The sequence below is a fragment of the Seriola aureovittata genome, chromosome 2, assembly GCF_021018895.1.
Source record: "Seriola aureovittata isolate HTS-2021-v1 ecotype China chromosome 2, ASM2101889v1, whole genome shotgun sequence".
NCBI classification, from domain to species: Eukaryota; Metazoa; Chordata; class Actinopteri; order Carangiformes; family Carangidae; genus Seriola; species Seriola aureovittata.
Window position 1 is genome coordinate 27,128,766 of NC_079365.1, and position 25,680 is coordinate 27,154,445.

At 43.1% G+C, this 25,680-nt stretch overlaps 4 protein-coding genes across 13 annotated transcripts; 1 reads left to right on the top strand and 3 right to left on the bottom strand.

Moving 5' to 3' along the window:
- Positions 1-802: 802 nt before the first annotated feature.
- On the bottom strand, positions 803-7,036 carry ube2c (ubiquitin-conjugating enzyme E2C). Of its 9 annotated transcripts, none has more exons than XM_056388726.1 (7): positions 6,923-7,036; positions 5,517-5,643; positions 3,253-3,280; positions 2,687-2,773; positions 2,377-2,581; positions 1,411-1,470; positions 803-942 (listed from the first exon to the last, which is right to left on the bottom strand). In XM_056388726.1, exons 2-7 carry the CDS (start codon positions 5,621-5,623, stop codon positions 905-907), a joined length of 525 nt encoding a protein of 174 aa, XP_056244701.1. In that variant the 5' UTR covers positions 5,624-5,643; positions 6,923-7,036; the 3' UTR covers positions 803-904. The 9 variants fall into 9 exon arrangements, with proteins under 9 accessions (XP_056244701.1, XP_056244682.1, XP_056244657.1 ...); XM_056388707.1 differs by having other exon boundaries at positions 5,517-5,646; positions 6,923-7,034; XM_056388682.1 differs by having other exon boundaries at positions 5,517-5,646; positions 6,841-6,967.
- Positions 7,037-7,038: 2 nt separating this feature from the next.
- On the top strand, positions 7,039-8,570 carry polr2j (RNA polymerase II subunit J). The gene is made up of 3 exons (XM_056388764.1): positions 7,039-7,241; positions 8,200-8,308; positions 8,391-8,570. Exons 1-3 carry the CDS (start codon positions 7,099-7,101, stop codon positions 8,490-8,492), a joined length of 354 nt encoding a protein of 117 aa, XP_056244739.1. The 5' UTR covers positions 7,039-7,098; the 3' UTR covers positions 8,493-8,570.
- Positions 8,571-8,808: 238 nt separating this feature from the next.
- On the bottom strand, positions 8,809-13,625 carry LOC130177184 (deoxynucleotidyltransferase terminal-interacting protein 1). Its single transcript, XM_056388669.1, has 13 exons — positions 13,275-13,625; positions 12,425-12,495; positions 11,989-12,085; positions 11,531-11,629; positions 11,321-11,380; positions 11,182-11,238; positions 10,751-10,812; positions 10,629-10,671; positions 10,079-10,137; positions 9,609-9,669; positions 9,421-9,492; positions 9,246-9,301; positions 8,809-9,143 (listed from the first exon to the last, which is right to left on the bottom strand). The coding sequence occupies exons 1-13, from the start codon at positions 13,347-13,349 to the stop codon at positions 9,035-9,037; spliced, it is 921 nt and encodes a 306-aa protein (XP_056244644.1). The 5' UTR covers positions 13,350-13,625; the 3' UTR covers positions 8,809-9,034.
- Positions 13,626-14,195: 570 nt separating this feature from the next.
- On the bottom strand, positions 14,196-25,506 carry pcif1 (phosphorylated CTD interacting factor 1). Of its 2 annotated transcripts, none has more exons than XM_056388661.1 (16): positions 25,190-25,506; positions 23,320-23,477; positions 22,715-22,839; positions 22,262-22,387; positions 21,608-21,741; positions 21,331-21,485; positions 20,663-20,810; positions 20,454-20,537; positions 20,245-20,344; positions 19,535-19,694; positions 19,261-19,430; positions 18,690-18,776; positions 18,409-18,593; positions 18,214-18,307; positions 17,852-18,027; positions 14,196-17,746 (listed from the first exon to the last, which is right to left on the bottom strand). In XM_056388661.1, the coding sequence occupies exons 2-16, from the start codon at positions 23,444-23,446 to the stop codon at positions 17,401-17,403; spliced, it is 2,217 nt and encodes a 738-aa protein (XP_056244636.1). In that variant the 5' UTR covers positions 23,447-23,477; positions 25,190-25,506; the 3' UTR covers positions 14,196-17,400. The 2 variants fall into 2 exon arrangements, with proteins under 2 accessions (XP_056244636.1, XP_056244627.1); XM_056388652.1 differs by having other exon boundaries at positions 20,657-20,810; positions 23,320-23,474; positions 25,191-25,275.
- Positions 25,507-25,680: the final 174 nt, after the last annotated feature.

The window sequence follows — 25,680 nt, forward strand, 5'->3', positions numbered from 1 at the left end:
TAGATTGTTTATTTGACAAAAGTGTCTCAACCAAAGGGCCAGGCACTACATTTTTTCTGGAGTGAGTCAGTTGAAGAAATACAATAAACGTCTTTAAAGGTTTTCTAACACAAAAATAAGAATCCTACAAACATGATGAGCTGCGACTCTGTACCATGAACGTTTGCTGTTCCTCTTCCTACTGAGACCTGTAGCCTTCTATGAAGCAGCAGTTGAGGTTAGCGAGGTAATTTAAGGTTTAACTCTGGGTTTTCAGGATTACATGCTGCAGTAAACCACTTCCTTTTTTCTCCTCTTTGACATTATTTTGAACTTTTCTGCATTTTATGTTCATAAGTTTGTTCATCATCAGACAAAGGGAAAATACTCCACTATATATACACACACAAATATATATCGTTGGCATTACTTAAATCATTTATTAATGAATGATTATTTCTTAGTTGTGTGATCATATTTACTGTGCAACAGTTCACTGAACCAGCTTCATAGCATATTTACCAGAATGGCCAAGGTTAGGTTCAGTTAAACCAGATAAAAATATATGTAGTACAGGTGAAAAAATGGCATTAGCCACTGTGCTAGGTGAAGGGTAGCACAGTGGCTAACACCAATTAAAAGTGAAGTATAAACACCAGTTTGACTTGTAAAATGTTAAAATGAATTTTAACACTTTACAGCATTGTAACATTTAACATTAAGTAATTGAAAATCTAATGTACAAAAAGTAGAATTTCTCCTTCAGTAGAGAAATCTGAACACTTCTGTTATACCCATCAAATAGTCCATCACTGTTTGCATGTTGAATTAAGAACTTTATTGATACATCGAGGTGAACAAACATAAAAATATTGTACAAACACAGAAGACAGACAAGCAGAAGAACAATAAAACAGGGAAGTGCTTATTTCTGGAAGGTCGAGTGTAGATGAGCTTTAAAGGCTGAAAGAGACAAATCATAATATTACATTTCATTATACATATTAATATTATTATAAACTGACATAAGATAATGTCGAGCTGAGATTAAAATGAACATACTGCGCTAATGATGAAAATGAAAAAGCAAAATGACTTTTGATGGCCATTTAAATGATGTGACTGACTGAATTATAAATTCATCATGTATTTTCAGTGTAATCTGTGGCAACTGCAAAAAGTCCAATCTAAGTACAAAAAGTAAAAACCTTAAATTTGAAACACCCACATAGAGTACCTAAGAACTGTACTTTAGTACTGACGCTTCTGGAGGCGTGTTGTGTGTGGACCAAACTATAAACACGACGATCGATCACTTCTGTATTATATCTAATGTGTCCAGGCTCTAATGTAAAATCTGTATCTAAAAGCTACTGTGGTGAAGGCAGCAGCTGCTGTGTCATCAACCTGCAGAGTTTGAATGTTTCTCACCTTCCTGATCGTCCCAGAGTTCAGCAGCAGCAGTGTTCAGAGGACTCTCATTGTTGGGCTCTGAAAGGGAATAAAACATCACCAGTCTGCCACAGGCTGTTCTCTGGCTTTAATAAACATTTACAAATATGCACTATCAGCATTTCAAGAACAAGGTAAAGTGTGTAAACAAAGTGAGCTGCTCTCCTCACTTTGTTGGCTCAACTTTAATTTGTCGTTTGTCCAATTGAGATTTTCTAAAATCCTGAAAAAACTATTCAAACAACATCATATGTCTTTGCAACTCAGATGTAAACGTCCTGTGAAGAGTTGTTACTTTTTATTTAAAGAGTCAGAAGATAAAAAGGTCAAAAGTGCATAAATAATGGTTGAGATGAAGATACTTTAAAATACACAGACATGAAACGCATGTTGATATGATTCAGTGTAACTCCCACTTCCTGAGGATATCATCTTCTCTGATGTCCATCCAGAATAAACCTCTTTCTGCAGTATCACACTAATCCAGTGGTAGTTAAACTTCATCCATGGTTACACTGCAAACTGGAGCTGATCACAGCTGACTTGCCTACTTTTAATGGAGTCAGTTTGATGTGAACAAATATAGACTAAAAACATAGTGGCTAATTAAACCTTAACTGCACCAACATTTTTACCTGCTGGCCATTTAAATTCAATGTAATGTTTCCTCCTGACACCTCAGTATGTCTACATGTATGAGCAGCACAAAGATTAAAGTAGTTTTTAGGTCTGAAAAGGGAAAAGAATTGAGAAAAAGTAAAAAAGAAAAAAGGAAACCTTAACCCTAGCATGCAAGAGAATTTAAGACTTTTAAAACCTAATTTTCACAAGGAAACTGAATTTATTCATTTTTAAAAGACTTTTCAGGAGCTGCATGTTGATTATTTCATCAGTTAATGCGTTTCAGATAAGAAATCAGGAGTCTGAACTAGTTATACTGGTTACCTCCCAACAGGCTCTGGATGGACAGGAGGATGGAGCGGACGTCGTAGAGCGCTGACCACTTGTCCTTCAGTATGTCAAGACAGATAAATCCCTGTTCGTCCACATTGGGGTGAAAACACGGAGTGACAAACTTCACACGAGGAGCCTGATATGGATAACCAGCAGGAAAGTCCAGAGACAGCCGGTACCTGAGACCCTCATATACCTGAAAGACACACACAGGTAAACAAACTGCTTCCTCTACAGACTAGTTGCAGTGTAGCTCTTATGTTATATCTAACAGATCTATCACAGCCGCGTGTGAACCTACCGTCCCCTGAGCTCCGTCAATGGTTCCAACCCATTTGAAGAGATTATCTGATTCTGGAAACGCTGATATGCCTTTATCACCCGACATCTGCAACATCAGAGTGAGACAGGTCACGGTGGCTTTGCAGAATACTTGGTTATATAGTGAGAGATGTACATTCATATTGCCCAGCTTATCAAAATCAACATTTTAGATTCAATATTAAGTCAATAGGAGTCATCACGCCCAAATGGTCCCCCCACATGTTGCTACTGAGAGTTTCATTTGGTGCGTGGGCATATGAGCACGTTTTCATGCGTGATGTGGCGTGATGTGATCTTCTCTGAGCTGCAGTTTATAAACGCTGTATTTCACACTCTCGTCTTTCAGACACAAAGTCACAGAACAGGCCAAGATCAAATTTGGAGAGGAGAGAACAAGTTTACAGGCTCTGGATGCACAGGAGAAGAAGATCACAACATGAGACCTTAATGTGAGTGATGTCTGGTTACCATGGTGAGCCCAGTGGTTTAAAATGAACCAGGACATGGTCACTGTTAATAAACAGAAATAAAAGCTGAACTCACCATTAGAGTCATGAGCTCCTGCTGCAGCCTGCAGACATGGACACATGTTAAACATCTGTTGCTCGACTTCAGTTTCACATCCTCACATTTCTCCAACATTCACCCTCATTTACACAGAACACAGATACACATGCAGCAATTTATCAAACCAAAAACAATCAAGAATTACTTTGATAATTGACCAATTGTTTCATTAATTTGCTGGTTCAGCTTCTCAAATGATAATCTGCTGCTTTTTTGTCATACATGACAGTTGGCCAGACAAAGCAAAACATTTTAAAACACACCAACTTGGATTCTGGGAAGCTGGGATGGATTTGATGTTAAATCAAGAAAATGACCAGCAGATTAAACTGAAGAAATTACTAATTGCAGGAGGACGATGGTCTAGTTGACAGAACAGTGATCAGAGTAATACATCAGGTATCAGGCAGGTGTGTGATCTACATTAAACTGACTCTGGGGTGTTGTGTAGCGTAGTGGTCTAAGCAGGTGCCCCATGTGTAGAGGCTACAGTCCTCGCTACAGTTGGCCCCGACTCGAGTCCCGCATCGGACGGCCTTTGCTGCATGTCATTCCCCCTCTCTCTGCCTCCCAATTTCCTGTCTCTCTCTACTATCCTGTCCAATAAAGGCACAAAAGCCCAAAAAAATATACTAAACCCAGAGTTTCTGCTGTCAGTCACAAATATTCAGTGATAACCAGCCACCAGCTGTATGACAGTTTCAATGTCTAGACACATTTCTAATGTACATGTCGATGGAGCAGAGGCTTTACTTGCTTAAATTACTCGATTGCCACATGCTGCCTTTTACTTACATGTCTAAACAGTGTATATATATGTTCTCTACAGGCACAGCAAAGCCAGTAAAACTTCTGAGCACACCTCCCTCGGTTTCTAGAGCTGTTTAGTGAGAGTGCAGGGCTGCATGGTGCTGCAGTTTACGTGTCAGTACAGTCTGTCTCACAGCTGCTGTCATGAGCCTGGATGTCTGTTTACTGTGTTGTAATATAATGAATCCTGCTGGTCAACATAGTGTTGATTAGCTTTGATAAGATTTATCTTGGTTCAGTTTCTGACAACTGAACTGCATGTAAATGAGAAAAACTGTTGTATTTTGTAGAAAAACAGGCATTATTCTGGGACAAACATGAAAACATCATCCCAAAAGGTGAGTTAGGGTGGAGGGAACATCATGATTTGGGGCTTTGTCACCTCTGGTCCTGGACAACTCCCATCATCATGGGAAAAATTAATTGTCAACATCAACGGCATCACTTTTGCTACTGGCTTCCACACTACTAGAGTTTTTGAGGGCCCTAAAACTGAGACTTTTGAAAATGCTGCTGACCCCCGTTTTAGTTTGAAAAATCCAGGTTGTGACTCCCATTGATGAACGCAGCATGGATAATTCATTAGGAGCATTGCTGACCTTGTTGTCTTTGCTAGCTGCTGTTGTGCAGTTAAATTCTGCATTTTAATGCTACAACTGCCTATTCTGTTCCTCGTCTGTAGTATTTTCTGCAACTAAACAACTACTGAGTAGACAATTTCCTGCTTGTTTACACTGGCACACGCGCTTTAAGGTGTGTTAATATGGATGGAGAATATTTCCGATGCAGAGCTTAGTGGTCATCTGGTCGGAAATCATTTCATTTTAAAACGAAAAGCATATTAGTGGGGATGTAGCCAAAAATAAATATACTACAGAATGACCTGTAGAAAATCCACCTTTTGGAGTGGCCCATTCAGAGCCCAGATGTTAGTCCAGTAGAGATGCTGTGGAATTACCTGAAGAGAAGTCACACCAGACATCCTAAGAACATGTTTGAACTAAAACAGTTCTATAAAGGAAGAATGGTCCAAAGGTGCTCCTGAATAATGTGTAGGTCTGATCAGCAGCTACTGGAAGAGCTTATTTGAGGTTATTGGTGCTGAAAGAGTTTGGACCAGTTATTAAATCCAAGGGTTCACTGACTTTTTCCACCAGCAGTGTGAACATTTATAGGCTGTGTTCAATAAAGAAACAACTAACTTAACACTTGTGGTCTGGACTGTGTATTGAGTGAGTTTCAGGCTCCAGATGTGAGCTGCATCAACATTCACTAATTCACCAGTTAAATCCACATCCCTGGTGTTGCCCAGTCTGGAGGATCATTTCAACCCAAATACAGATACTGGGCTGTTACAAGCATTTTTCATTGGGACAAACAAACACAGGACATAGGACAGAATGACCGGACCGGTCGGTTGTTTCTCTTACCGTTTGGACACCGAGCTTCTGGCCGCGCTGCCACCGCTTTCGCTGCCCTTCAGAGCGGCCGTGGAGGAAGCTGCAGTTGCTGCAGGGTCCATATTCTGGGAGGCCATGAGTGCAAATGGTCTGGTTACTGCTGGATACAGACAGAGACAGAGACACGGGGTCACAGCGGGACAAACACCAACACACAGCTCTCACACTGCGGATACACTCCTTAGATTCTCCCGTTAAATTCAGCAGCAGCTAAATGTTAGCTATCGGATATAGCACTGAATGACAGTCACCAGCGAATTCGTCAGCTATACAGTCCTGTGTCTGTTAGCCGGGTAAAAACAGTCCGTCAACCAGTAAAGTCGGTTCGTTAGCAGTTCGCCTGTTTTCGCCCCAGTACTGTTTTAGCTTCGTGTTAGCAACATTAGCTTAACCGGCTAACTGGACGGGCTCTGGTGTGAGTCTGTTTCCTATGGGACAAACACCGAGCGGACAAACAGCCCGCTGCTGCAGGTCCACGCGAACACACAGCAAAAAAAATGATCAGGTGTATAAACCAGGTGTTACACCTACCTGCGGGACTCACCGTGTGTCGGGGTGTTCGTGGTCCGAGCTGCAATCTCTCTGTTTCAAACTGAACACACTCCCGCCCCCCGGTTTAAACAGACTCTCCCTCAGACAAACGGCCAATCAGCGCCCGACTTTCAAAAACAAACCACCTCCTGCTGACCAATGAAAAGGGCGAGCATGGAGGGAGCATCGCTGTGATTGGGCAGGAGGAGCTTCCGGAACTGAGCAACCAAACTGATCAAACCAGGAACAGTTGACGTAGTGCGTGTTACTTGTCGATGTTTAAAAGGGACGTTCAGAGTGACGTTCCTTTTTGCTTGACTGTTGGTCTCAGTGTTTGATGGGGCCACCACCTAATGTCACTTTACTGAGTGTTTTAGGAGAGAGTGACTATTCACATGTGGTCAATTGATCTTGACCAAAGGACTGATCTCTGTAGTCCTTAAGTTTTGAAATATGATATAATTCCCGTTGGAAAATTTCACCTTTGGTATCAGAGGTGAAATCTAATATATGTTGATGCCAGTCTGAAACTGCAGCTGAAAACATAATGAATGTTTTACAAAAGCACTTCCTCTGTGGACTCTGAGTTTTATGTGCACAATCACCAGACCAGCACATCTCGATAAACATAAATAAACAAACCACACATATGAAAAGTGTCATAAATTCACATTAAAGTTAATTAGATTTCTAATATCAATTACCAAATGCAGCTTTCACCAATCTCCCCTTTTTCCCCACAAATACTATCGAAAAACTTTACGTTTGTGGAGCTTTGGGTTGAGATTGGTTTGTCTCAGTTCATTCAGGTACAGGTGTGTTGAATAGTCATCACCGGTCATCACCTGCTGAGCTGAGCTGCTGAGATCAGCTGCTGTTCCAGCTGCAGTTATTCCTCGGACGACTCCTCACCTAGACTCTGCACTGAGAGAGTTTCGACGAAGAAGAATGAGCCGGAAGTCATCGTCTTATTTTGAAGTAGTGTTTCTGGTCGATACCGCTCACCTCGCGCTTAGAGAAGATGAACGCGCCTCCAGCCTTCGAGTCATTTCTGCTGTTTGAAGGAGAGAAGAAGATCAGCATCAGCAAGGACACAAAGGTCCCCAATGCCTGTCTGTTCACTCTGAACAAGGAGGACCACACGCTGGGCAACATAATCCGAGCGTAAGAGGCTAACGACGCTAACAGATTGCTAACAATGCTAATAGAATGCTAAACACAGAGCTAACAGGATGCAGGAGAAGGCTAAAAATAGCAGCTCTTATTGTGAAACTTCTCTTTCTTTGAACCAGAATTATTATATAAATAATAGACAATTAGTTCTATAAACTGAATTTATCAGAATGAACACAGATCAGTTCACAGAGCTAATTAGTCAGTCATGTGAGAGTCAAACTAAACTGAATGTGTCTTAGTTTGTACAAAATAAGTCACCTGGAGACGTCAGCTGGAGGCATCATTTAAATTACATCTTTCACTATCTTTTGACATTTCATTGACAAAACTGTTAATGAAGTAAGTAATCAACAGGTCTAAAGTTAAGTTTAGTTGCAGTTCAACTATTAACCACAGATATTGGATTACTGAGGCCAATATAAATAGACAAATTATTTTCTTTATACAGTTCTGAGCATAAACACTTTTTATTAAGGTTCCCTAAAACATTTTTAAAAGAAATGTACTAATCAGGAAATTTTACAAAAATAAAACAAATTATAAATACAAATATTTCTGCTATTTGTTAAATCATTTTTCAGCAGACAGATAGCCTACAGATACATCTGTACTGAACTGACAACAGATCATACAGACCAAAATGTGATGGCAAATATGGACCAACGCACTGACATTAACAAAATAAAAGTAGCATGTTGTAGAACAGCAGTTAGCTGCTACATGAGCTGAAATCAACTGCAGATTTAAAGATTTCACACTAATAACATGAACTTTTTTAAACTGATGAGTCTATTTGGTTTAAAAAATATATGATGGTTATTCACTCTTTAATCAGTCATGATCAATCATGTGATTAGTTGACAGTTGCCCTTCAAAGTGAGTATTACACCTGACTGATCAATATGATTATGATCAATACCTGATCATTCGTGTGTTTCTGTGTCAGTCAGCTGTTGAAGGATCCTCAGGTTCTCTTTGCTGGTTATAAAGTTCCTCATCCTCTGGAGCACAAGATCGTCATCAGAGTACAGACCACACCTGACTACAGTCCACAGGTAACACACACACACTTTCAGAGGCCTTTTATTTTGAAAGGTTGAGCTGTTTCATTGACAGGAGGCGATGTGTTATTGACAGGAAGCGTTTACGAACGCCATCACAGATCTGATCAGTGAGCTGTCTCTGCTGGAGGAACGCTTCAGAGTCGCCATCAAAGACAAACAGGAAGGGATTGAGTGATGCCCCACCACTAATGATGATGTCCCAATGTTTCTGTTTGTTTATTTTTATAAATAAAGTCTGTAATGTCAAAACCTGCAGGGTGTGGTGTGTTGCCTGTTTACCTGTCTCTCAGGTATGTTGATGTCAGAGTGGACTCATCCTGGACCAGGACCAGTCCTGAGGTGTGGATTCTGATGTTTATTGTTGTGTGGCAGAAGAAGAGCTGATTTTACAAAGTGCAAAAACAATGACATAAAATGAAAAAGGTGTTCAAACCTCCCAGTCTGAGCCAGACTGATCTAATTCAGGTGATGAACAAACGACAAACACATCCTCTTGTCAGAGACAGTTTTAATTTCATTTTTTAAAAACAGTAAATAAAAACTATGGGAGGAGTCAATCAGTTCAGAGTCAGGTGGTCACACGAGCATTTTCTCCTTTCTGACTGGCTGATTGTTTATCCAGTACCTGGCTGTTTTTTACTATGGACAGCAGGTGTGTGTGTGTGTGTGTGTGTGGTGGTGGGGGTCAGAGGTCATGTGTTCATTGAATGTTGGGGGTCAGAGATCAGAATCTCTCTGAGCCTCCATGGCTTTCTGCATCTTCTCCACCATCCACAGAGGAACAGTGAACGGCTTCATCTCATCCATCTTGACGTCTGGACAGTCCCTGAACACACACACACATAGACAGTTGTTACCATGGTAACTACGGGGAGGAAAACCCTTGGAGGTGGTTACTGTGGAGACAGACAGATGACATCAGACTCACTTGTACTCGTCACTGCGGGAAAGATCCTGGATGTCCTCCTCAATCAGCAGGTAGGCCTGAACACAGACACAAGTGTTATAGTGGTGCGTTCAACCTGGAAAAACCTGGATTCTGGACTTTCTTAAATTATTTTTTTACATATTTGACATGTTATAGTTCCTATGTTTCTTCTCACCATCTTCCCTCCTGTTGCTCTCATGTGGTGTCGCTCTGCCAACCACTGCTTGTCCTTCGCATCTGCAGCATACTGACAAACACACACACACACAGAGAGATGATTATTAAACTGCAGCATATACACAGCAACACCACATATCTGTTTGTTATGAACACAGTACAACACTGCTCTGTGTGAGTGGTTACCTTGAACAAGTCCGCGTGTTTGATGTAGATTCGTCCTCTGGTCCCACCCATCCCCAGCGCCCTGCACAGTGACATCACAGTAACAGGTTCACAGTGAGTCTACCTGTGGATCTCCTCTCAGAATATTCCTACTTTGCTGTCCACGTGGAACATGAGGAGTTTACATCTACCTTTGCATCTAAATATATCAACAACAATGAAAACACTCGAATACAAGAAAAAAAAAATCATCAGTATTTTTCCTCTAACTGAAATGTAAAACCACATAAACAGGACACTGATGTTTCTGACTAAACACATGGACTCCTCCCTCTCCTTCTGCTTTAGTTTAATTTGTTAAACTCATTTGATGTTGCTGTTGTGTCATCTCAGTATCTGCAGCAAACTGAACTGTGGCACTTTAACAGGGCAGTAACACCCAACATATGTCAACTTGTAAATAATGAGTAAAAAACGTGTTGTAGACTCACTTGTTTGCTCTGGAACCGAGAACAAATGTGCTGCTGTCGTTCAGTCTGGACGGATCCCACTGAAACGCAGAAAAACAGGTAAGTACGCGCTCACAAACATACACACTTTGGGGGGTGACGAGGGACGTGGAGGACGAGATACAGGTACAAAGAACATCAGACCCATTAACAAAATGGTAAATTTTATCTCGCAGAACATGGTAGGTGTTGATCAACCGCTGCCTTGATCGGTTGGTTTGTTTGTGTTATTGCATGATTTTCAGTGTGTGACTTCTGATGCTAACATCTGTCAGGTTTCTGACTGACAACTCCTGAGGTGTTCAGACTGATGAAACCTGGAAATAACAGATACACATTGTGCTGTTATAGGTGTGCAGAGACACCACAGATGTAAAACCCGTTTTCAGGCTCACTTTTATGAACAGTTCCTACAGTATCAGCTGCTTTGTGGGTGTAATGCACCTGAATCTTCACACCTGCAGTAGTTTTGACTGCATCTGAGAACACCTGAGTGAAGGTCTGTGAGTCCGTCAGGTGAGATCTGACTTACCTTCGGTCCTTCTCTCTTGATGGGATCGGACTTCGGCTTCACTCTGAGGACAAACAGTCAGTGAGTTAGTCAGGTGTGATAATCTGCCTGGATACTGATGATGTCACCTGTCAGATACTCACTGAGAGGAGAAGGTCAGAGGTCGATCAGAGGAGGCGGGCGCCGCGCTGGGACGAGTTTTTCTCTGAGTACACAAAATAATCACAATTATAAAACTTACACCTCCACCTGTCACACACTCGTCACACCTGACCACCTGACATGAGCGATGTTTCTGTCGTCACGAGAAAAATGTTTCTCCTCTTTGGAAATGACAGTTCACACTTTTCAAACCCTCTTTGACTGTTGATCTTCAGACCTGCAGCTTCTCACTGCTGGAGTCTGTTTTACCCCCAGATCAGTTTGAGTTGGTTTTACAATATTTAAATAAAGAAATGTGATTTTTTTTTCTGTTATTTTCTATAATCAGTTCTGTTGAGCAGGAAACCACATGAGTGTTTAACCCGCAGACTGAAGGTGTTCCCAGCAGAGTGATGGTCAGAGGTCACACTACCTTCTTGAGGAGGGGGCTTCCTCTCTGATTGCAGTCGTCATCACCAGGTCTGGACCTCTGTCAGGACACAAAGAACCAGACCAGAATCAGAACCACACCTGTTCCTGATGAGCTTATGGTTCAGTTTGAGGGTTCCTACCTTGATGGTGACATCTGGCCCCGCCCTCTTAACCTCCCCCTCTGGAAACAGCTGTTTGGCCTGGTGATGACATGATGACAGAGGAAACCACGGTAAGCACAAAGACACAGACAAACAGGTGAGGTCAAAGGTCAGATCATCTCATGATCTCAGTCAATTATTTTTTCTGTTTATGATCAGAATATCCAAGACAACAGAAAGTAACCTCACATTTTCCAGAACATTCCTGCAGGCCTCTTTGATCAGCTGATCGGTCTGAATGTCTTCTCCCACGTTCTCCTTCACATTCTCCGCTGCCTTCTCAAAGAACTGCAACACAAACAACAACAACACCTGCTCACACCTGGTTACCAGCCGTGACAGCTGGGCTGGTATTATTTTCACCTTGTGTGTGTGTGTGTGTGTTACAGATGCTCATTTTGAATTTTTTTCTGACCGATAGCCAACGCTTAACCAACTATTAATCTGTGAACTGACAAGATTAAAATATATTATTTAGAATAGATGTAAGATGGTATCTACACACAATATCAGGAACTATCAGTTTCATCAGGTCACATTCCACTGAGAAAACTCTGCCTTTTATCCAAAACAAGAATAAAAAGTGTCAGAAAGATGAAAACCACAACAATCATCTGTATCTGAATCTGTCAGGAGTGACCTCTGACCTTCTGGTACTTCTTGAACACAGCCATGATGTCATCGTTGAAGCTGGGCTGAAGCACTGCCCTCAACAGGTCCATGGACACCTGGGGATCTGTGTAGCTACACGCACACACACACACACACACACACACACACACACACACACGCACACACCTGTAGATCAGCCGACTGATGTGAAACCACCAACAGTACTGTGTCACGTCACCTGTGTGCCTACTGCAGGTCTGAACTTCCACTGGAAAACATTACCACACTATTCTGAAACATGTTTACATCACAGCCTCCTCACACAGTGATTGGTCAGGTGATGATTGAACACTTGTCAATGCTATGAATGTGTTCAGGAGAGACTGTTTCAGACGTGGTCAAAAACAACATGTTATGTGAACTGGTTCATACCACAACAAACTGTATGAACCAGTATAAACCAGTACTGACCTGACTGTCATGTGTGAGCGTCGTCCTCTTCTGTGAATCTGTCTGTGTTTGATCATCACGTTCCATGGCTTCTGCAAACAGAGAGAGAGGAGGAGGAGAGAGAGTAATGCTGGTGAGAACATGTTGTTCACCTCAGAACCACAGCGCCAATCACAGCATGTTCTTTGGATCCAGTGAGAACATGTTCTTCACCATCCACCACCACAGCGACAGTGAAAACATGTTTTCATCAGAACCAGAGTCCTGACCAGAACATGTTCTTCACCTGACAGAATGACAGCAACGGTGAAAATATGTTCTTCAGCTCCAGTGAGAACATGTACATCACCTCACAGAACCACAGTGACAGTGAGAACATGTACATCACCTCACAGAACCACAGTGACAGTGAGAACATGTACATCACCTCACAGAACCACAGTGACAGTGAGAACATGTACATCACCTCACAGAACCACAGTGACAGTGAGAACATGTTCTTCCCTTCACCGAACCACAGCAGCGGTGAGAACATGTACATCACATCACAGAACCACAGTGACAGTGAGAACATGTTCTTCACCTCAAAGAACAACAGCGGTTCTTTGGCCCCAGTTAATACATGTCCTCAGCTGTCGGCTCCTCCAGAACCGAACACCGCTCTCGCATCATTTTCAGTTTCTTTCTTTTCCGGATTTGTTGTTTTGAGTTTGTAGGACAATTTGTAGGACAGCTTTAAATGTAGTAAAACATAAGCATTTCATGTATGTGTGTTTTAATGTAAAAGCAAAATAAAACGCATAACACATCTTAATTCGGGTTAGCGGCGAGCTAAAATAACCCGTTAGCCGCCTTTAGCTCCGGTTCTTACCGGGTTCTGCTCAGGCTGTTCCTGTACGTCCTGCTCCAGCCAGTCCCGTCCTCCCTCACTGCGATGGGCTCCCATGGTGGACACGGTTCTGATCCGTTTCAGTTGGATCCGGGTCCAACCGAGAAAACTCTAGTGGGCCGGGATGAGTTACGCTAACGACAACTCAAGCTAACAGCGGAAGCTAATGGTGTTTACTCAAGCTGATTTAATAGATTGCCGTTCCCGGACTGTTGTCGGAGTCAAAGTGATGAGTGATGCCAAGAGGGTGACAGATGATTATCGATAACCTGATAACCAATAATTAACTCTGATTGTTTGACGTTTGTTTCCAGGAAATTGCTCTCGTTTCCGCTGGTGTGAAGCTAGCAGCTGCGACGACTTTTCCAGGCACGTTTCAAAATAAAAGCACCAGATACATAAATCTAAAGGCGGTTTTATTTTGTGTTGTAAACATTAAACTCACGGAGTGCATTCTTCCTGGTTTTAAACACTAAAATTTACATGGACCTGAGACAAAAGATGGCTGAAAAGAAAACTGACAAGCCTTTTCTAAATTGCTTTCACAGCAATCCCACTTAGAGGCCTACAGCACAATAACTAACATGTTATTAAGTATTTCATTTGTATTTTTCACCAATGTACCGAGTTTCTGTTAACATATTTGTTCTGTGTCAATACAAAGACAAATATTTTTAATACATATATATATATATATATATTGATGTTTGTTCTATTTGAAATCATTCCATCTGGAGAACATTTCTGAAACCTTGTACACAAACTTTTATACACACACTACACAACTGTAACATCTGTGGAACCTTGATTAAAGCCTCCTGGGTTCTCAGCAGAACATTTGTAGAGAACATATCAACTGTGTGTCCGTGTGTCCAGTATAAATGATCAGACAAGTCGGACTGGTTGTACTGGGTTGGATATATTTTTTACTGGGAGAGTGAAGCTGCAGTTTGTCTGCAGGCAGAACGAAGGACAGACTGTATTTACATTCTCCAGCTGTGAGGATCACAAACAGCCGAGTCTTCATCGATCAGACTCACTCCACATTTACCACCAGACTCAGATGAATAAGGAGAAAGCGTTCTGGTTTGTACCTAAGCTACAAATAAAAACAGACATTTTCATTGTCGGCTTTCTTAATTGCGAAGAGTCTGGCACTGAAAAGTTCTGCTTGTTTGAATCAGAAAGATAAAGAAACATGTTTACACATTTAATAAAGACATACAAACAGGAGACAAACTGTAACAGCGACTTCTGTTAAAAACTGTTGGAATTATTTATATTTCAAAAACACTAATAAGCGTGACATTGTAATTACATATCATAATTACAAGATCCTTTCTTGTAATTATGACCACTTTCTTTTATAGAAATTTTTTTCATGACAGATTTCTGAGCAAGGGATTTCCGATAATTTCAGGAAAAATATCTCTTAATTATAGCATTTTTTTTTAAATGATGAAATCTAATAAAACAGATATAGTTTTTATGCAACTGAGACAAATTGTTTTCTTTTAACCGAGATAAAGAAGTCATGATTACAGGAAAATTCATGACATCTTTTCTCAGAATTAAATATAGCTATCTTGCAATTATTAGATATGAATATAAAGAAAAAAAATATCAAAATTGCAGATAAGAATTGTGCAATTCCAACAGTTGTCCTGTGATTCAAATATACATTACTACATAGCTACAAGAATTTTATCTTGTACTTATTAAATATGAATCTTATGCAAATGAGAAAATATAGTTTTCATGAAATTATGAAGTAAAGATCTCAATCTCTACTGTTTTCTCATAATTACAAGAAAAGCATTTTCTTGAAGTTATACAGGAAGTCCTCATTACGAGTGAACTTCATGACGTTTTGTCAAAATTATTTAGGAACTTTTAATTATAAAGGTCCAAATCTTATCTGTATAATAAGTTACAAGAAATTTTCTCCAGTTTGTTTTCTTTAGTCAGTGTGATGTTGTTTTGTAGGAATACCAGGTGTGAAATATTGGAACAGTCCATCATGCGCAAAGCACAAAGACCAGAAGCGGGCTGAAACTATGAAACTTAGCTCATCAAAATCAAAATAAACCCACCTTCAAACAAATACAAAACTGTTGCACACTAAATGTCGGTATACTCCCTTAAATAAGCGGAACACAACAGTTAAAATTAAAACGTTGAGGACAGATAAAACATGTTGTGTGGCTGTTTTCTGTGAAGCCTGGCGCCGTGCAGTGATGCCAATCGGCCTGGAGACTCGGCCTGGAAAACATTCAGGATTACAAACATCATTTAAAGTCTGAAAGGTTCATGCACAAGAACAAAAACAAAATCCCATTGAAAGAAAACAAAAAAAAAAACAAAAAAAACAAACAAACAAACAGATCAACTTAGAGAAAAGAGAACAGCTGAGAATTATAAAAATAAGGTGGAGGAGTATTCTGCTGGTTAGACGTCAGCATTACTGATGCATACACACATCTACTTTTACATACAAGTTATAGAATTTCTTAATAACACTTTGGTTTAGTTTAAAACAAACTATTGTAAGCTTTGTAATACAGGAAACAGATCTCCATCTCTTTAAAAAATTGTTAAATTAAATCAAATAAAAAAAGAATGGTTAAACATTTTAATTTGTTTTTCAATCAATTTAACAGCAGATGAGGAAAATAACATCAACAGACTTCACATCAGTTGAACTGTACAGTATCTACACAGCTGTTGCTGCCGCGGCAGGAACTGATGTCACACGGCAACAGACGCCTGATAAGACGACTCATCAAACAATCACAGAACAGCATCAGCTGCTAGCTGCAGTGTCGGATTATGAAGTGTGAGGAGCGTGGGTTCGTCAAAGATCTCTTTTAAAATATTCACTAAATGTTCATTAACACAGAAACTCACTAGTCTCTTGCACTATGAGATGAACTATTATCATAAAAAAGTTGTAATGTTTTGAGAAAAAAAGTCACAGTATTTTGAGAAAGAGTTCATACGTTCACAAACAACATGTTGTATGGGGTGATTAAATTCTGTCTGTGCACATAGAACAAGAACCAGACTTTTACTGCAGGAACCCTGAAATAACTCCTCACACTTCACATCCCTATTCACGCAGCTTTGAGATGGAGAATCATCTCCAACAGCTCCAGCTGCTACCAATCACACCTGGTTTAACGCCTCACGTCTCTGATCAAACTTCCACTCTAATGAAAGCACAAGAAGTAAAAAGACCTCAGAGGAGACAGGAAGATGAAGTCTGTCTTTCAGTCGTCTGTCCTCGCTGACCAGTCTGAATCTGAGTCCCAGTTCTGACTCCGCCTCCTTCCACCAGTAAATTTGACCTCACCGCGGGGGCTCCGCCTCCTCCTGCCTGCTGAAATTTCAGTTTTCTATAATGCATTCTGGTTGAAGCAGGTACATCATCTGACGGACGAGCTCTGATTAGCCAGGCTATCCCGAGGAGGCGGGGCCTGAAGCAGGATGCCGCTGAATTCTGTCCGACTCAACAAAGAAAGACGAGTCCAATAGAAACGATAGCTGCCTTGTCAACCAATCACCAAGCCCAGTCGGTGTGGGGACCAATCAGAAGTCCTCCAGTGACCCAGAGGAGCAGTGACATCACAGGTGAATGGAAAGGTTTTTATTGCTGGAGCTCCAACACGTTGCTGCTCACCGATTAACTCTGTATTCTTAGTAGCTGATGTTTGTTGCTAAGCAACAGTAGCAACAACACCGTGAAGTGAATCAGCTGCAGGAGAAAGAAAAGCTCCAGACGCCACGTTATCAGAGCTTTGAATAATCAGAACAGCTGATGTGAGCAGGGATGAACCAGACTGAAGGGATGAGTGAAAGCCAACTGAACAACAGAAAGGGTTAAATCAGGTTTTAGCGTGACGCTCTGGCACTGCCCCTTGCTGGCAGGGGCAACAGAACTGCATTGTGGGTATGTTGAGAGAAACTGAGGGTGTGCTACAGGTGCTGGTGAGGGACAATCTGAACAGACGAGACGACGATCAGAAAAAAATTAACTCTGTGAAACACAGAAACCTTAAACAACCTTCCAGCAGGTGAGTGGGCGTGGCCCGATATAACCCCAGACCCTCTAAACAGCAGCCATTTTGTCTCGAGGACTGCTGCTACTACTGCTGCTGCTGCTGCTGCTGCTGCTGTTGTTGTTGTTACTGTTGTTGTTGTTGTTGTCATGGCCTCCTGGTGACATTACATCGCTCTGCATCCTATCAGAGGCCTTAGGGGCGGAGTCTCTGTCTGCAGGAGCAATGTGGGCGGGGCCAGGAGAGGACAGAGAGGAGGTGCGGGAGGAGGCGGGGCGGTATGCTGCTGTCAGCTCAGCCAGACGCTCTGGAGTCGGAGCCCACTTTGCGAAACCTGCATCGTTCTGAAGAAAGAGTACTGCAGTACCGTGTACCGCCCGGTAGTACATCTCATCTCTGTAAATACACAGACAAAGATTAATACAGTACTGTGCAAACTGCAGTATAGTATTAAGTTCAATATCAGTGCAGTATCAGTGTAGTACAGTGTAGTATCAGTACCTCTTGCAGATGTGCTGACTCCCGGACCGATACTCATGTTCGTAGGCCGTGACACTCAGCTGGTGACGGAGGAATCGACTTGCCTCCATGCGGGTTAGGGCCGGGGTCACAGGGTCGCGCCATTCAGGGACGAAGACTATGAAGGACAGAGGCTCGGAGGACTGATTCAACAGCTCCTGCCAGAGAGACAGACAGCAATTTGTCCACCTGGATATGCAAGACAAGTACAGACCAGTACAGTCTGGCTCAGACCGGTACGGCCTGGGTTCGAGACTGATTCAAACCAGAACGGACCAGTATAATGCAAGCCAATACACTCCAGACCGGTTTAAAATTAGTACGGATCAGTACGTAAGACTGACCTCAAAGTGCGTCACCATGGTGTCCATCAGCTCTTCGCAGAATGGAGGGTTAGCTTCAAATGAGCCGCTGACTGGAGAGAACGACAGGAACGGCCTGAAAACACACGATCAGTTACTGAACGTTCTACAATGATAGACGGGGACGAACAGGTTGCCGCTGTCCCACAGTGTGCAGGTGATCAACGCCGGTCTCACCCTCTGGATCCGAAGAAGCCGTCAATGTCGGGGAACGCTGAGCAGAACTGTTTGAAGTAGCAGTTGAGCGGCGAGGCGAAACACTCGAAGGAAACTCCAAACTGTCGGTTCAACGCTTCAAACACCGTCACTGGCAGCGCCCCCTGCAGGCCTGTCCCCTCATTAGCACCGCTGCCGAACATCTCCTGGACACACACAGACACACCTCGTTAATGCACTAGCGGACAAACGGTCAGGTGAGGTCAGGTAAAAGCTGATAGGGCAACAAAGAGACGGCTGACCTGGTATCTCTTCAGGAGGCACCAGACTCTGGACAAGAACTTCTCGAAGCGGGGATCATCTATGCAGCTGTACCTGTACAACAACTCCTGGACGGACAGACAGAAGGCAGAGAGACAGACGGTCAGATCGACAGACAGACGGGTCAATATAAACAGAAACAGATGTTCTTTTGACATTATTTTCCAGGTGAATGTTGCCCTCTGCTGGTGAAGAGTACAAATGAACTATTATTGATTAACTCCGGCTGCTGCTGTCTGTTGTTTCAGCTACTGTCAATGAAAGTAAACACTTCCCGCAGAGATGTTTCACATTAAAAACCTTCCAGTGGCTCAAAGCTCCCTGATGGTCACATAACAGTGATAAAGAAAAGTAGAAGTGAGTGGAGTTATATATAACACATACAGTGGTAAATCTGGAGAACCATACAGAATAAAGTTTCCTGAGCGACCTGCTCACGTTTGTTTGACACCTGATGTTACACCTGAATAGTATAGTTATATAGTATCGTCATAGTAACATCAGAGTAGTAGCACCGGTGTCAGTACTCAGAATACTATCAGCAGTACTGACCAGTTTGCTGAAGTGACCTCTGTTGACTTTGACCATCTCTCCTCTGAAGCGCAGACAGGCCACGTCATTCTCAAAGTGCAACTCCACTCGAGGGAGGGGGGGCGAGGGGATCACCAGACGAACTGGGTAACAGTAGACCAGCCGGGACTGCTGAGGGGACGCACATGCTTCTGAACACACAAAAACACACAATACAAACTTGTAAATAACAGACAGGCTATCTGTAGGCGGGTCCTGCAATTGATTCAGGACTGTCCGTGTGTGTGCTGTGTACCTGTGGGCGGGTCCTGCAGCAGGCTCAGGTGTGTCTGTCTCAAGCGCCGGCTGTAGTCTGCAGACAGCTGGTAGATCTTGGAGCATATTCCCTCCACAGAGTCTTTGGCGACGGCGGCGACATGAGGACCGCACTGTTGCCTCAGATGCTCCAGTCGGTCCTACAGACACACAAAGAGTTTCTACCATCATCAAGCGATATCCTCAGTCTGGGCCATCAGACTCCCCCCCTGCTGAACATGGCCTTGATTAAGCTCCCCCCTCCTGATATCCATCTGCTGCTTCAGGACTACCCTGTTCCTGACCCCGATAGGATCCCTTCTGCAGCTCGATGGTCTCCTTCACCAGTAGGTTCTTTGGTTGACACAACAGGCACATGAGACCTTCAGGCCACAACTCCAAGCAGATGCTTCCCCAAATTACGTTTTTGAAAATGGGCCCACTAAGAATCTGCAACTCCATCTTCCCATCAAGCAGAAACAGTTCTTACAGAGGTGGGAGTTAAAGATCTTGTGGAAAGGAGCCTCAGTCCGCCCACTTTCCCCTCTGTACATGTTTGGGTTTACCCGGTCTGTCCAGTACCCCTCTTATCCAACTCAATACCAGGTGGTAAGTAGTGGTGATTGTTATGGATAATCCAATAGTAAGCCAGGGACTACACATCTTCATCAATATATGAGCAGTAAAAAGAGGTTGAAGGTCAGCGGTTACCATGTAGTCCTCCTTGCTGGCGGAGTGATCTCGGCGCAGCCAGCTCATGGTGTCTTCTGCGTTCCACTTCACCACCTTTCTGCTCTCCGGACTCGCATTCCTGCACAGGTCAGGGGTCACAGGGGGTCAGAGTTCCCTCAACAGCAGCCTGCCCATCAGCTGATGAGTGCAGCAGGATAACACACTGAGATTGGTCTGTTGTGACCTACCTGGAGTCAATCATCTTCTTGGCGGCTTCAGCGTATTTAAACAGCAGCTTCCGGGCCTCCTCTTTGTACTTGATACGAGACAACCTGAGACACACAGAAATAAATATATAATGAAACTATTAATTGTAATACTGTCCAGTCCAGGTTTAATTTTGCAAAATATGAATCTGAGTTTGAAGAGGCAGACAGTTAGTCAGACAGACAGGCACCTGATGGGGATGTCATTCATGACCTCTCTGAACATGGACGGGGAGATGATGGGGTCACAGTCACTCGGCAGTAAAGGGTCATGACCTTTGTCGATCACTTTCCTCTCCAGTAGCCAACGGTTGAATGACTCCCGGGGCGGATCAATACCTGGATCACAGACGTGAAACTTGTTAACCAATGGACTTTCAGACAGTAACATAACCTTAAATATGGTTCAAATATCCAGGAGACCAACAAGTTAATGGACTGTACTTATACAGCTTTTATACACTCACATCGATGGCAGTGAGCGAGACCTGCTATACTTGCTGAGCAACAGCCATCCCAAGTCAGTCAGTCCGTCAGTCAGTCAGTCACGACCCCCCCCCCATACTTTAGTGGTCACACACAGTTGCCACTAACAACCACTGATGTCCCCAGCCCCTCATGATCATTCATCATTCATCCATTCATCTTCAGTCAGAACAGCTGTCTCTACCTGCTCCCATTTCACTCAAGCGCAATGCAACTTGACAACAGTCGTCCTCAGTCTCCATGTCAGATCAAACAGTTACAAACATGACTACGGTGCACTCTGCACGACCGCTAGAGCCGGTGTGTAAGGGTGTTTTCAGACAGTCCGGCCCTGTTTATCAGCTGTGTATTGTCCTGTCAGCTGTTACGGTACCTTCTCTCTGGTGACACAGCTCGTGGTAGTGTTGTCTCAGTTTCGTGACCAGCTGAGCTCTCTGCATCTCAATCTCAGGGTGGGGGGGCAAGTGGCTGGCTGGGCGGTGCTCTCTGATCACAGCGTTCGTCTGAATGTCCAGATCCCAGTAGATACTTAAGACGACAACAATGAACAACTTTAAAAACTTAACTTTAAAACCTCCACATCGACAAACAAGAAGATATGAAGAGGTGCTCAAGGCGGTAAAAGGAAGGGACACGGCCTCAGTACTCACACAGCTGGTCTGTACGGGGCAGGGGCGGGGCTTGGAGTTGTAGGTGTGGCTGGTGGGGCCTGTTTGTCTTCGGGGGCGGCGCTCCAAGGTTTGACCCCGGGTGTGCTGGGAGAGATGGGTGTGGTGGGCTCCACCTGGAAAAAGACAGACTTTGTTAGATTACACACAAATAGTTAGAGGACTCAGCTTCCCATGAGTCACTGCACACACCACCTGTTGGCTGGTTCTTAGTCAACAAAGGTTTCGACTGAACATGATGCAGGCTGCACTTAAAACAGTGCCTGCTGATTAGAAATTTTATCTGACTTTTGCCGGTGCCGCAGAACGTCACCATGTCACATGACATTAAACCTCACGGGAGCAAGGCGACTGCAGCTTTCTGGGTCAGGCGCTGTAGTTGCTTTGCGGCTGCACTAACCTCGATGGCAACAGAAGTTAACCCTAACTTAAGCAAATATCTCTCAGTTTAAGTGACATGCTTGAAGTTAGGGTCCTACTTCCCCGATTCACCGACTGTATTTGTTTAATCCACGCTGACTGTTCGTGTTGACCATCACACCGGTTGAAGTAAAAAAAAATGAATGCAGCTAAAGTCACACACGATCACCTGACCAGGTGTGTATTATAGTTCAGTTGTAGGTGGGCAGTTTTTACCTTAGCTCGTTTGACGCTGTTAGGCCCTGCCACCTGCTCCTCAGAGCTCCTCCTTTTCCTCTGACCGTTACCAAGGTTACTGTCTCCGCCCTCAGCCGGAGCCGCATTCAGACCTAAAGGATCAGACTGCAGATAGACAGACAGGTAGAGACAGGTCAGAGACAGACAGGCAGACCATATACTGTACATACTAACTATAAACAGTAACTATTACATATAAAGACATACAGTAACCATTGTATAAAACATAATCTTTATAGTATCCTGTTAATAAAATTAGCACAAAATAAAGTCAACACACAGGAACTGATGTAAAATTCAGACCAACAGACAATCAAACTTTAGAGCAAGAAAATCCATCTTCACACAGAGACCCCTGCATGTTTTTATATTATTATTACTGTTATTATCATTAATAATATTATTATTCTATTGATTAAAACAGTGACTCACAATGACGTCATGCTGACCAAGCACTGGGACCTCCCACAGGCTCTGATTGGTGAATCTGTTGAAATAATAGGGCCGGTTCTCCCTCCGAGACCAGCACTTAGCCCATCCAGCCTGGACCAGTTCATCTGTGAGACAGACAAGTCAGAGAGACATGGACGGGTCAGAGAGAGACCAGCACTTAGACCATCCCACCTGGACCAGTTCATCTGTCAGGCAGACAGGTATAGAGACAGACTGGTGTACCTGTATGGGTATGTATGCAACTGTATTTCAATCCATGTGTGTGTACTAAAATTTTTAAATATGTAAAAAAAAAATCTCCATATCCGTATTGAGAACTGCAGGTATAGAGAGATCTGTAAATGTGTAGACAAATCTATAAATGTCTATATAGATATCAATGGCTGAAAAGAGCTGCAAATACGTACAAGTCATCAGAGAGTCATCTGTCAGAGATCTGCAGATGTGTGGAGACTTTTTAAACATTTACAGATCTGACTACACACACGGATTCTGAAAACACATTTGCAGATCCCTGTAGACATTCACAAATCTCAGTAGGCATTTAGAGTTCAGACAGATAGGTGAGACACAGACAGGTGTACCTGGGAGTTCAGGTGGTTTGGAGGTGGTGGATGGAGAGAGGGGTGGTCCCTGAGAGGAGGCGGAGCCAGAGGGAGACAGTATCATGGCTGCCTCCCCCTTCACCGATCCCTGGCTGTCATTCGACATCTCAACTGCTCATCAGAATGACATCTACCTGCTTGGACAGGAAGAGACACCGTTACTTTCAAAATAAACATCAGATAATGTATGAGCTGATTTCTTTCAGCAGGATAACTGACCTCTGTGCTGTATGAACAGTGAGTCAGAGTCGTATGTGCTTTTATTTCATACTGATGTTACGGTGAGCTGATTAACGTAAGCTGTAAATACGAATGTGGTTGGACCTCAATGAGGATGGCGAGAACGCATTAAAAATACCAGGTGTAAACGCAAAGCCAAGATTGGATCATTTATTATCCGGATAATGAATCTGGATGCAGATTGCATTTTATTACCAGGTATAAACAGAGTGTAAAGTCGTAGCTGACTGTCTTAAAAAAAAAAAGATGAATCAAGCATCAAATATAACTGTAGATTCATTTTAAGTGCCCCTATGTGGGTCTGTAAAATGTCAACCAGTCTATGTCAGCTTCTCTAGGTGCTGAAGCGTCTACTCCTAAACTGAATGAATCTTTTTCTCCTCATAAAAACATTATCAAAGTTTATCGTCATAACAACAGACCAATACGTCATGCTACCACAAGAAAACCTGTTTTAACGAAACAAGTCATTTGTTTTCATTGACATTCGTTGTTGTGATGTTTTTGGTTTGATTTGACTGATGGGTGATTCATGTTAAAACAGCATGAAGGGATATCTTCTTATAACATTACAAACTGAACTACAGCAGAAAAAATCTGTCATTTAATTTAACATACAGAAAAGAAAATAATAATTCAGCTAGTCTAATCAAATATCCAGAAGAAAAAATAAATCAATTTTAGAGTAATTTGGGTTTTAGATGAGAAATCTCAAGATCTCAAGGATGTTTTTCTCTGGTTTCCAACATTTTAATCGACCAAATGATTAATCAGTCAAACAAGTAGATTAGTCGCTAATGGCAGGGATCGTTAGTTGCAGCCTAATAAAGTTGATTCCATAAAACCTGTGTGACAGTGGTAATGGATGATTTAGTGTGTATATAAATCTGACTTTATCGGGTTTAAACGTCATACTGACACTTTTACGGATTTTCAGTTAAACACGTCGGAGGGAAAATGAAAGTCCGGGCCGAGTGGTTTATCATGACGGGCTGAATGTGGCGGCAAACTGAACGATTTCAGTGTTTACATCTGATCCCGAAGATCGATAACCAGCAGATAAGCCAGAGCCTGTTTGTATCGGCGTTTAATCAAAGCGCCATGTTAATAAATTTCATCTTTCCTGGTGTTTTCTCTCATACGCAGGGACGAGCGCCATGGTTACACGCATGCGCCTGGCAGGCTTTCCGAACAAACACGGAGGGGGAGGAGGTGGAAGGAGGGGGAGGACAACAAAAGGCTGCGGCTGCTCCTCCGGAGTCCGGGCTGAACACACGGACACCGCGGCGGTCGGTACTGGTCTACAGCGGCGTCAAACTGGGCTAAAGTAGTTCAAACACATAGAGAGGGCGTTGGGCCGTCGTTAGCTCCGTCGTTAACGGCCATTTCGCACGGCCCGCTCGGAGCGACAGCTGCTGTTTAGGCGCCACTTCTGTTACAAGATGGCGGACACGCCCCTGCCACAGCGCGGCGCGTCCTGCACAACATTTCTGCTCTGGTCTACGAACCCAGCCGCCCTGCGCACCGGTGACCCGGTTCATCTGAAGGCCTGAACATTCCGCCGCGCCTCGGTGCAGTCGGAGCGGCTCTGCGGGGCCGCCTGCCCTTACCTTGATCGGTTAAGTTGCGGAGAGTTGCGGGTTCTGTGTGTTTGTTTCGGGTCCTCCGCTCCGCTCCCTCCCCGCCTGCTCAGACATCTTTACAGGGACCCGGGTTGAGCCACTGCGCAGACGCGGCGATTTCCCTGCTTCCTGTTCCGAGGTGTCCTGCTCCCACCGCCATGTTGAGCAGGTCACAAGACCCAAACACGAAAGGTCCCACAAAACGTTACAAAAAAAGTCTTAAAAACACCGCTCCTCACCTCACAAACTTCAGAGGGGTACCTTAAATGGTACAAATGTCACTGGTTAACTGCCCTAGGTAAAAAAAAAAAAAAAAAATCCTGTAAATTTAAAAGAAAACAGGCCCGTTTCAGAGATGAAGAAATTGGTTAACTTCCAGCTTTCCTTCACTAATGGAAGTAAATGAAGCCTGAGCTTCAATTGGCTTCTTTGCCTGGGCCCCCCAGAATCTAGGATCACCATTGAAGCAAAGCAACCT

Bases quoted from the DNA above. Each gene is read 5' to 3' on its own strand.
- pcif1 (XM_056388652.1), bottom strand. From the start codon at position 23,446: ATGTCGAATGACAGCCAGGGATCGGTGAAGGGGGAGGCAGCCATGATA. The intron at 20,811-21,330 runs GTACCGTAACAG...TCTGTGATCCAG, and splicing joins GCTGTGTCACCAGAGAGAAG to GTATTGATCCGCCCCGGGAG. The intron at 20,345-20,453 runs GTAGGTCACAAC...TGACCTGTGCAG, and splicing joins AAGAAGATGATTGACTCCAG to GAATGCGAGTCCGGAGAGCA.
- ube2c (XM_056388682.1), bottom strand. From the start codon at position 6,919: ATGACCGGTGATGACTATTCAACACACCTGTACCTGAATGAACTGAGA. The intron at 3,281-5,516 runs GTAAGAGAAACA...CCATGTCTGCAG, and splicing joins AGAAGCTCGGTGTCCAAACG to GCTGCAGCAGGAGCTCATGA. The intron at 1,471-2,376 runs GTAACCAGTATA...ATTCCCTTTCAG, and splicing joins CATCCAGAGCCTGTTGGGAG to AGCCCAACAATGAGAGTCCT.
- polr2j (XM_056388764.1), top strand. From the start codon at position 7,099: ATGAACGCGCCTCCAGCCTTCGAGTCATTTCTGCTGTTTGAAGGAGAG. The intron at 7,242-8,199 runs GTAAGAGGCTAA...TTTCTGTGTCAG, and splicing joins CTGGGCAACATAATCCGAGC to TCAGCTGTTGAAGGATCCTC. The intron at 8,309-8,390 runs GTAACACACACA...TGTTATTGACAG, and splicing joins CACCTGACTACAGTCCACAG to GAAGCGTTTACGAACGCCAT.
- LOC130177184 (XM_056388669.1), bottom strand. From the start codon at position 13,349: ATGGGAGCCCATCGCAGTGAGGGAGGACGGGACTGGCTGGAGCAGGAC. The intron at 11,381-11,530 runs GTGAGGTTACTT...TGTCATCACCAG, and splicing joins GCAGGAATGTTCTGGAAAAT to GCCAAACAGCTGTTTCCAGA. The intron at 9,144-9,245 runs GTGAGTCTGATG...GTGTGTGTTCAG, and splicing joins TCCCGCAGTGACGAGTACAA to GGACTGTCCAGACGTCAAGA.